This window comes from Rhea americana, unplaced genomic scaffold, assembly GCF_003343005.1.
Source record: "Rhea americana isolate MKP2758 unplaced genomic scaffold, rheAme1 scaffold_247, whole genome shotgun sequence".
Classification (NCBI taxonomy): domain Eukaryota; kingdom Metazoa; phylum Chordata; class Aves; order Rheiformes; family Rheidae; genus Rhea; species Rhea americana.
The window spans coordinates 908,060-919,492 of NW_028186365.1; the positions used below are offsets into that span (position 1 = coordinate 908,060).

Consider the following 11,433-nt stretch of genomic DNA (forward strand, 5'->3'; position numbering starts at 1 on the left):
CCTCGGGACACATTATGGTGAAGATTTGAAAGCACGATTGTGATTGCTGCTTCACTGGTAGAACTGATGCTCCTCATACTTACCCTCCAGAAACAATACGGCCTACAGTGAGACTTAAAGGAGTTATTTAGCTTGTGCAGTTGTGCATTGTCAACATCCCGTGGGTTTTGACTCATAAGGAAACTGAAAGAGAACAGCAGATATCCTGTCCTGCTCTTGCATAGTCACAGAGTACTTTTTCCGTCATGAAACATCATAGTGTGAGGAGGTTTTCAGTATTCACAAGAGCTACCATACAGACRGCTCTTCAAATAACTTTAATAGCAGAGAAGCTTGCCAAGAAAGGAACAGCTGACTGATCTTGAATTGTTTGTGGAGCCCTGTCACATGTCCAGATTTTTGTTTTCCATGTTGACTTGTATCATTTTGAAATGCCTGATTAGTTAAAGTGCAGTGATATAAATTAAGTTGATATTTTGCTGGCCAGTTTGCAAAATGTAGCTGGAAAACTCAGATATTTGGAGCTTCTCAAACACCTCTAGCCTCCAAAAGAGTGGAGGAGTCACCACCCTGCCTGTAGCTATAYCTACCAAACCTCTTGTTATTTTATTTTATTTTATTTTTTTGCTTCCATATTTCAAGAGCCTATTCTGTAGACTTCTGATATTCAGTATTAATGCATTTATGGTATTACTGTCTTTTCATTTTGGATTTTAATGCTCTTTTTCCTTGCCACACCCAACTTCTTACTCTCTTTTCTTTGTTACTGCTTCAGTGATACACTTTCCCTGAGGAAAATATGTAATCACCAAATGAGATCATGTCTATTGCTATTTCAAACTGTTGTGGTTCTAGGGGAGATGCTGGATATTCTTAGAGAACAGAGGGCCTCTTTTAATGAGCCTGAGGTCAGAATGACTGCCCTTTATTTTCCGTATTCCTGACATTAGGGTAACTTTCCAAACACTTGCTAATAACCAAGTCTATGCCAAAGGATTTAGTAGAAATTTGAAAGCCTTCATAATTGGAGATGTGGCTAACTATTTCAGTCTTTACTCTGTGTCCTTTGAACCAAACCTTATTGATCTTGATTTCATGGTAAGGGGGTGTTCAAAATCTTCAGSCTGACATGTTGCATGTCTGACATCTGTCTTGGGTTCTTGGAGATCAAGACCACACAGCATCAGTTTTACAGAAAAGTATGTTAAAGTGAAGGCTGACTGTCTGCCAACACAAAAACAAAACWGATGCAGCAGCAGCAGTCACCAAGCAACTTTTCCAATACCGAAATTTAGAGCAACAGTTGGTTATAGAGTTAGTGGAGACTCTGTGGTCTTCAGAAAGGGTTCCTCAGTGCAGAGGTATAAAAGTTTGACTAAACAGGAAAGTTGTTTTACTGTCTTTTTAATATTACTTATAGATGTGTATTTTAATAATACCACGGTCATGTTTATAAACAGAATTTTACTGGTTTTATATCAATGTTATTAAACTGAATTCAATGCAATTACTTTCCCTTTGCAWTGGAAGAAGACTCAGATTTAGTTTGTATTCCCTAAATTTACCTGTTTTAATAAACACCAACTTCTCAGAATAATGATTGCTCTGTTTTTTGTTTCTGTCAGATTATACAAGCTATGCCAGCCACCACCACCTGCTGGAGAAGAATGAGGAAAGCTACTCCAGAAAATAATCAAATAATGGTTTTTAGGACACCAGGACTATAAAATCTAACTGCACTATAGCAGTATGTGCCAGGGGCTTTGGTAAATAAAAGCCCTTTACTCAGGATAAAGAAAGAAATATCCTAAATAATCTCTATTGACATTGGAATATGACTTCCAAAAAAAGCATTTCTGGAATGTGTGTGCTCCAGTCTTATGTTAGCAAAACAGGAATTTTCCTTGGGAATTTTACACTGGAATCAGATTCATTAGATGTTCAGTCCTGTTCAGCTACATGAAATAGGCACAGCCAGCAGCTTGAAAACAGATCTGTTGTGTCCAGGTGAAGTCACTCTCKCTGAATTAGCAGGATGTGTTCTTGTGGAAGGAATACAAGCCTTGATAAGGGGTGTGCACTTCATAGGAGGCCTTTTGCACTGATAATCCCCCCCCCTTTTTTTTCCCTGTCAGCATCATAACTTCTCACCTTTTCGTAACAACGAAATTAAAGTTTCAAGGTTATAATGTAAGTGAGGTTTAAAGATAAAAACTCATCTCAGAATTGTGCCTAATGACTACAGCTGGCTGCTTCTATGAACATATGTTCATATAAACACAGCCATGTCTAAAGTGTCCCACTGTCGTACTGGTTTTGAAGGACTGTGAGTATGGCATCTGATGTGCAGTTTTACCCCTTTTTAGTTGCCATTATAATGATCTTAAGTCTGATTTTCTTCCAAAATTGGATTAAATTTAAGATTCTGATGTATAATGGATGTTTTATGTTAGAGAGCCTTTGTATTTCAGAGTTGTTCAGAGTTGTGCATATTCTTGTACGGTACTATACTAGCAAAACTGTGCAAGATGAGGATGAGACAGTGTTGTTACATTTAACTGGAAATGTAAATTGGCATTTTAATGTTTTATGCCACCATTTACATTATTTTGTTGGTGCTTTTTTATAGCTTGTCAGTTCTTTCTTGTGAAGTTGTAACTTCGTAACTGTTACAGATTTATTTTGAAGATTCTGCTATTTAGAGGGTGCAGGAAAATACATCTGCATTTACCCCCTTTTTGGCCGAAATATTTTCAGAGAAAATACCCCCAAATGACATTTCATGTCAGAATGCAATAGAGCAAAATTCTGGAATAGCTCTAGTTGTAGCACTAGCAGCTACACGTTCTGTTAGAGAGGGACATGCACTGTCTGAATAAAATTTATTTTCTATGCAGTAGCAGCCTATAGTTATGCTGTAGCAATCAAACCTCACAACATAATTTTTTGCATATTATCTAATTATTTATAAAATTTTCAACAAATATATTAATCCACAAAGAAATAGATGGGAATTCAGAACAAGCTGTACTCTTGCAAAGAGTGCTTTTTGCATAGTRTATATAGGGGACCTCTTACTTTTCTCCAAAGGAGGAATTTTAGGACTCCTACAGTTTTCAGTATTTTTAAGTTTTTACACAGACTTTAACTGTGCTRAGAAAGTAAATATTTTTATATATCTACAGATATATATGTCTGCACATGTTCTATCTTCAATGTGTATATATTTATATAGTCATACCAATTTATTAGTGATCTGACCTTGAATATAGAATGTTTTCCTTGAACTGTGACAAAAGCATGCAATAATGTCACAATTTCTTCTCTATGCTTGAAGTTTACACGGTTTAATAGTTATGGGAAGCTATGAAGCTTAAATCTTTTTGATTTAAAAAAACAAAGTTTTATTCTGTAGAAAATCTTTTTGTCTATGATGACCTAATGCTTGTACATAAGAAAAGAATGAGTCACAATTTATTTAGTTGCTATTTCAGTCAGAGTATTTCATGCTATAAATTTCGATGTATTTTATTCAGAGAGGCAGTCTTGGTTAGGATAATTCCTGCTCCACGCGGAAGTGCCAAAAATGTTTCCATTATTGCTTTGTTCAGAAATCAGAAATACATAGAAGGCATAATCTTCTCCTGCCAAGGATGGTGMTGCAAACTCTGTGGAATCGTGGTGTGATCCGGATGGTGGGGTCACCCTTGTTGGGAGCTCAAATCCTGCTGGGAGATGCTGTCTCCATTTTTTTTTTCTTTTTTTCTTTTACCAAGGGAAGTCACCTGTGAGCTGAATGGAACTGCTAATTCTATATAATATAACCTAGAGGACAATTTCTGTTGCAGGCACACATGTTATTGTAACTAATCTGTTGCCCACTTTTTTATCACATTGAAAAATGTCAGGAATGTAAGTATGCCAAAATAGTCTCTTCTATAATGTAGTGATTGTACTACTTTGTTTTGCATTTGAAAATAGAGATCTCCTTAACCTTGAGGTAGTCAAAAAGTTATTCAGCACTGTGAGCTTTATTATCTAAAACGGTGGTTTGGACCTGTGCTGCAAAATAATTTAGCTAATTAGGCTGGTATATTCAGAGGCAGTCTGATAAACTTAAGCCCTGGTTTCCTGGGATTTTAGGTGGGATGTAGAGGAAGGGTTTCCAAAGTACTCAATGGAAATTAGACATAAATCTCCTATTGACTCTCTATGGAAAGCAGGTGCCTGATTTTTCAAAATGTCTGTAAAATCCACTGTTCACTTGAAACAGTGTGATTTTTTCAAACTGCTTTTCTTGGCCCTATCTTTTCAGAACACATTGTGCATTCTAACACATCTGGGTTTAATAACATTAGATGGACATTGAAGAAGCTTATTCTTAAATTACCAGTTTACATATGTTTGTGACTAAAGCTATTTATCTTGTTTGATAAATGTATAGGATGTATTTATTTATTATGCAATACACATATGCAGGTTAAAAGATCAGTTCTCATCACAGTATGTTTATCTTCTCATAGATTCTTAGGCTTGCAGACAACAAGAAGAGATGACCAAGAGTGATGATTTACAATAACTGTAACACCCATGGCTTATGAAACCTTTACTTCTAGTGCAACAGATTACACTTTTTTTTTTTTTTTTTAATGACAATGTGTTATACCAGTTTAGGGAAAACATTCTCTATGTAATTTCTAGGTCTTCATTCTAGTCAAATTTAATATTATCAGGAATAAAATTAATGCATCTATAGACATACATTACCACATACTGACTACTGTAATTCAGTGCTAGAGAGCATTGTAGGAGATTTAACAGCTGAGAGGGCAGGGCTAAGAGCCAAGTAACAGTTAAGTCATATACTAGTGTTCATGTCTGGAGAGAATTTGCTTATTGTTTTTAAGGTGGAGCTGATGATGTTGGGACTATCTTCGTAACTGTCATCTATAAGTAATAGGATGTTAAACAGTCTTTATGCTATGAAATGAGCATTGGTTCAGTGTAGCTTTCCAAATTAAGTATTTTATAGCACTTACTGTCCTTGCAGATTTTAAATGTAAATGAATACAAAAAAGGTGTATGTGCTGGTTTCTAATTGTTGAGCACATTTGTGTTTAGGAATCCATTTTCAAGTAAATATATCTGCTTTCAGCTGAACCAACGTCAGTTTGTCCACTGAGAAAGTTACAATCTTCTGGTATTTGTTTAGATAGCTAAAACCTAGTGGTTTTAGCRAATGCGTCTTTTCTTTATTTTTCTTCCTTTTTTTTTAATGCAGACAATAGTGGTCAGAACTACTCTTCTACTGTTTTATAGCCAAAACAATCAAATTAGGATTTATAGGAATCATATTTCATTTATTAGAATCCCCTTATTCTGGGTGTGGAAAAAAATGAACCAGTTTTATTGCTCTGCTTTTACTTGGAGAAATTCATGTCAAGCAACATTGATTTATTTCACTAATTCATTGTCAGATGTAGCATATGTATTTAAGACAATTGCTTGAATGTGACTGTATACATTATGAGTAAGCATGATGTTCAAAACAGAAAAATATCTTTCATTTGTTTTCTTTGCATTTGTAAAATTAGTAACTGTAGTATATATTAGTATATATACAATATTGTTCCTTACTCTTTTCTTTGAAGCTACTATATGGATTTGTCTTTCAGCATTTTATGCATATTTTGCACCATTATTGTTTAACATGATGGAAACAGGAGAGTTTCTTAAGCTAATGCATTGCCCTAGGTATTTTTATGCTTGTTGAGAAACGCAGGTAATGCTTTTCTAATTGTACTCCAGCAGTGCACTGGCATTGGTAAATTAGATGCACAGCGCATACCTGTCTCAGGATACCTGGATTTTTGATGATTAGGTTTTGATATATCAAAAGATACTGAACTGACTTATATTTTTGTATGCTGACAATTGATTTTTATATACTGTATATATCCATTGAGAAGTTTTCCTAAAGAAAAAGCATTATTAGGAGTATTGCCGTTTTCCTGCTCTAACAGGTGACTTTGTTTTCTTGTTATATGTGTATAAATGAATATCCTGTATGCATGGTCATGCAGATATTAGTACCAATGAGAAATTTCAGACTATCCAGAGGCCAATCAAATAATTATTTCTTATGTCTTTCTCCAGAAATAACATCTCCACGCTATAAATTCTGTATTGCTAGAAGGGAACTACTTTAGAAGTAACTTCTGCTTCAGTTCGAAAGTCCAATGGCGTGTACTTCCATAGTAGCCTGGACATTTCTGCAAGTATTTAGATTTGGACTTTCATGGGAATATCCACAACATTTCTAGTGTGTGTGTGTGTGTGTGTGTGTGTGTGTGTGTCCTATATGTACAATATGCATGTGTGTCAGATTTAAAAGATTAAGCAGCCTTACTCACTTTTTAATGCCCTGTATATAGTGTATGTAGTTGTTTGTGCTTGTTTATTAAGAAAAATGAATACTTTTTGCATCAAAGGATTGCATACGTTTTTCAAATGAAGATTATATTGTTTGTAACGCCTCAGTAAGCACAAGAGAGCATTACTGTTTTGAAATATATATATATAAATACATCAATATACACAATCTGTCAGTGAGCTTTTGTTTGAAAACAGTTGAACTAGTGGCTTTGTGGGTAGTTGAGTTTGTTAGAAGTAAGCTTTCAAATTTAGTGTTAAATCTCCTTGAACCATGGATTTAAATTACTTTTTCTTATTTGTAAAGTGCCTATGTAGCATACTTTGAGTCTGTTACTATGTTGATTATGGATTAAACTAATACTGTGTACTTTAGATTTATGGTTTATTTTTGTAGTCTACATATTAAAGACTGGAATGGTAACAATGTATTACAAAATGTCAGATAGCAATAAAACCAGTGTTAATATTGCCACTGCAAATCTCTTTATTTGTAAGTAAGAAATAAGATTTGGGGGTTTGGGAATCTTTAGCCCATGTTAAAACCCAGTATGGTGGCTCTTGGAATTTTACTGCAAGAGAACAAAATTAAACTTCTAAAACTGTACATTTATAATAGTCTTTTCTGAGACTCCAGGCCCAGCATCCAGGAGAATCATTGCTGGCAATTAAAATACATCTTTAAACCAAGAGGAAACTGAAATTCACAAAAGTAGGAGTCTCTGGCTTTGGGCTGCTACGTTTTGTGAAGGCTGGGGGAAGGGAGACGAGAATGAAAACTCCTTCTGGCCCTGGCTTCCGTTACTGTCCTATTAAGATTCAAAACACCCACCACAATATCTAAGATACACTTGTCTGAAGACTAACTGTCCGGGGAGCATAATGCTGGAGTGCTGTGCTCTCTGTGCTACCAAAACACACGCTTGTTCAGACGGATTGTGAACTAGCTCCTAGCTGCTACTGAGATGCCAGGGCTGTGAAAAGTCATGTGGAATTTTTCTTTCATAGGACTAAAAGCTAAATATTAGACCTTGCTAAGCAGTTGTTCAATCTCGTACACCAAGCTGTTTGTTTTAGAGGTTTTTATTTCTATGTGCTTGTGATCAAGAACAAGTGGAAGCAGGACCAAAAAAGTAGCTACAATGGTTTTGTAAAACTTTTTGTTTTCCATCTTCTTCTAGCAGTGAGAGAGTAAGGATAAAATGATTTTTTTTAATCAATTTTCCCCTGTCCTGAGTATTCCTTTCTCCATAATTCTGTGAAGGAAGGCAGCATGAGATTTTAGAGCTGCATAGCTGAATATTCTTCACTCTAGCTGCTGCAATATTAAGAAGCAGAAGTGACCAAATCATTCCGAATATAGCCTATTTTTCCACCATCCTAATTCATTTTTTTCAGTACTTCTCATTTCTGTGGTCTTGATCTGCAACCATGTATACATGAGAAATTAAGTCATGAACCTGAGTCCTTGATCAGTACATTCAAAATGGGAATAAACAGTGCTTTGAAACAATTTCTGAGAAGGATCTCAATCACAGCGTGATAACACTTGGGATATAGTTAATACATGTGCCAAATAATTTTTTAAGTTCCATGCAAAATTATTAGTATAATCATGATTTGAAAGTCTTCCAAAATGTGTGCAAAGGGGCTTGCTACGCTTACATGTCAGAGATCAGATTACGCACAGAATGAGCCCACAATACAAAGACAGTGTATCTTTGCCTTGCATCAAAATACGTGCCAATTTTTAAAAGTTACTCTCCCCTTTGAATAYTACTCATAGAATTACTTCTACTATGTATTTGATGGCTATTTTTATTTTTACGTATCATGTTGTGCACAAATAGGATAGGTTATAGTTTGGTTATACTGATTAAGTGGAATTGATGACAATTATTCTTTCATGTAGAAACTTTAATTCTCTAATAGCTGCTAATTGCTCTTAACTCTCCAAACAGGGATAGTATTTGGTTTCTTCCGTTCATTTCTGAATGCRTTTTCCCCTGTGGAGCCATCAGCCCCCTATAAATATACTAGGCTTTAGTTGCCCTGAAGAGCCTCACCGGCACCCCCCCCCCCTTTCCCCAGAGCAGGACTGGACATCGAGGTCTTTCTTGACTGAGCTACGTTGTGAGCAGTCGTATCCCTCCAGCCCTGTTTCCTCAACTGACCTTGAAACCTGCGTAATGGGCAGCCTTGCTTCTAGTCCTGTCTCCTGCTGATTCTGGCTGCGCTTTCTGGACGGACCCCACCACACCTGGTTCAACATTTTGCCTTGTCTGGTGATCCCTGGACTGTCAGCAGAGCGTGTCACYGCCCTGGCCCTGCTCGGGGAGGCCCCGGCCCTGCTCGCCCAAGGCTCCTGGCCCATCCGGCCGTGGGCAGCAGCCCCCCTCTTGCTGCTCCCTGAAAGGAATGTCAAGTGCTGGTGCAGGGTCTGCCGCATTTAGTGTCCTACTGCCTCRTACCATACTGAAGCAGATTACAGATTACAATGCTGTCAGGGAAAAAAAATGTCTATTTCCAGTCACAAGAGAGCTGGGGAGCCTGTTTCATTGATTTTAAGCTCAGGGCTAAGGGTAGCATCCAAAAAAGCTCTATAGCCCTAATTTGGTGAAAAGATTAGAAAATGCATCTTAACGATCTGACAGGACAGAAGAGAAAGATACTGGTTACAGGGAAGAAATGCAAGATAAGACAAGTGCTGAGCAGTGTCAAGCACAGGAACAAAATGTCCTGAATATCTATTTTTTCAAGAAAGCTTGAAAAGAACAGATGTTTTATTGCTGAACACCAAGTGTTTAGTATAGTTGATATGTTATTCAATAACTTTATGCTTTACAGAAGATTCAGCGTAAATTCTTGTTAAGTAAGTTACATGCAAACTTTTTGAAAGCATTAAGTTAGCTAGTCAYGTTTTGTTCTTGTTATTTAGATTCCCTTTTTAGGGGAGGAGGGAATTTGTTCATTGTTTTTATGCAATTGGCTTTTTAACATCTTGAATAAATAATGGGTGTTTTTCCTTGTGAAGCATAAGACTCTAAAAGTAGGAAGAAATTGTATTGTATATATTCTTGGGAACATAATAAAATATAAGAAACACCAATAGTTTTTGATTCTGCTTCTATTTAAACTAATAACCAAAATTTCATTGACTACAGAGAATGAATCCAGAAAACTTGGACWATTATGCCAGCACCTGAGTAGTTTGAAGGCTTGTCAGCATGTTTAGCTCATCTAATTAATGGAACTATTCATGTCTCAATACAGAATGTTTGACTGGAAATGAGAAGCAGACCACACGTAATCAATGTTTTTTTTCTATTACCATCAACCAGCCATTACAGTAGGTCTAATCAAGCCAGAACAGGCCATGACTGCAAACAGAGGAACGTGAGTGCTGCATTAACTAAAGCCAGTGCGTCATCATCACAAAAGTTAGCGACGAAGTATCACCAGGAGTAGGAGAGAAATGACGTCTGATCTTTATCAGTGCTACTTCCTTTTATTATAAAGCATTTCAAAATAGACTGAATGACAGTTGTATTTAAATTCAATACAAAGTGAAGCTTGTTTGGATATTTAGCATTGTATTCAATGCTGTTCTGAAATAGGAACATACATAAAGCTTTTGTATAATTTTTATTAAGAAATCTGGTAGCTGTTTGGAATTTTGACAGCACAGCCTGGAAAATTAGTAGCTTGAGAAATACAGAGAAATAAGTATAATCATGTGCCAATTTTAAAGGACATTTGTGGGTCTGTAATGGAGGGAACAGACTGTAGACAGTATTTCTGGACTACTTCCCGTAACTTTGAGAGAAAGCATTAATATTTGAAACCTTAGTACAGGACTAAAGTATATTATCTGGATGCTAATCACACAGTAGTCATGAGAGAGAATCTCTTCTAGTGTTAATCTTTATATTTAAAAAAATACAAATTTCATACCTAATCATATCTGTCATTTTCATTTCTCACAAGAGATATAATCAGTGCCTTTCTACTGTCCTTTTGAACAAGCCAACGTGTTAAACAGGATTGTAACACTTTTCCTCTTTTCTTTCAGTTACCAAACTCGTTTGTTCGTGGGTCTTTCAGAGGAACAGTAGGAGTTAAGATACCAGCTAAYACTGAGCTATGGGCCTGTTGTGCCTTCAAAATCTCACTTGGAAGCCACAATCCAGTTAGTTTTCTGCATGTGCCCTTGCACCAGCGCTGAGCAGTCAGGCAGGGAAAGGATTCAGCAGATGGAGGAATGATCAAAGTGCTTTTTGTCAAGATTCTGGTAAAAATGCACCTTGTTCCCTTTATATTGGTTAAACCATGATCTAAATGAGCTTAGTATAATGAAAAAAACCTACGTGGTATAGTGCAACTAGAATATGAGCCTGGAACAACTGCTATATTATATACTGCACTGGTAATAAGGTACTTGACAGTCATCTTTGAATGAAAAGTCAGGGCAGAAAAACTAGTCTACTAGTGATCTACTTTCCTCAAAGGGATACTTCAACTTGAGCTGGTTACATACTTTGAGATGAAGATAATGGCCCTATGCTACCAGTTGAGGTAATAGCTCAGGAACTGGATTGCTTTTGGGGAGTGCAGTACAGAATACAAACTGTTGTAGGAGAACATATAAAATGAATAAAGACCTTTGGCAGATAACGGCTGCTTTGCGGAAAATTTGATATAAAGTGGGGAACTTGTTCTAATGCCCTGTTCTTCCCAATCTTATTTCTTACTTCCAAAATCATCTTTCTTTTTCTTTTTTTTTTTCATGCAAATATCATTAATCCATGTGAATGTTCCTTATGACTCAATGGGGAAGGTAAAGAATAAAACAGCATGGAAAATGGACTCATGATTAAAGGAGGGAAAAATCACAGCTGTCAAGGGCTTTTTAAATGTGCTGAGCCACAACAACTTTCCGTTTCACTCAGCATGGGCATGGTGTACTTCACTGAGCTGGGCTGTTGGTTCAGTGCAGAAATA

The 11,433-nt window shown here is 36.4% G+C and overlaps 1 protein-coding gene across 1 annotated transcript in view; it reads left to right on the forward strand.

Annotated features, from left to right (window-relative positions):
- The window catches only part of PREX2 (phosphatidylinositol-3,4,5-trisphosphate dependent Rac exchange factor 2), a 179,135-nt gene extending 172,221 nt beyond the window's left edge, over window positions 1–6,914 (forward strand). The window contains exon 41 of the mRNA XM_085306783.1: window positions 1,626–6,914. Within this exon, the coding sequence (XP_085162909.1) occupies window positions 1,626–1,671 (46 nt within the window). The 3' untranslated portion in view covers window positions 1,672–6,914. The remainder of the gene's footprint in view (window positions 1–1,625) is intronic.
- The last annotated feature ends 4,519 nt before the right edge of the window (window positions 6,915–11,433 follow it).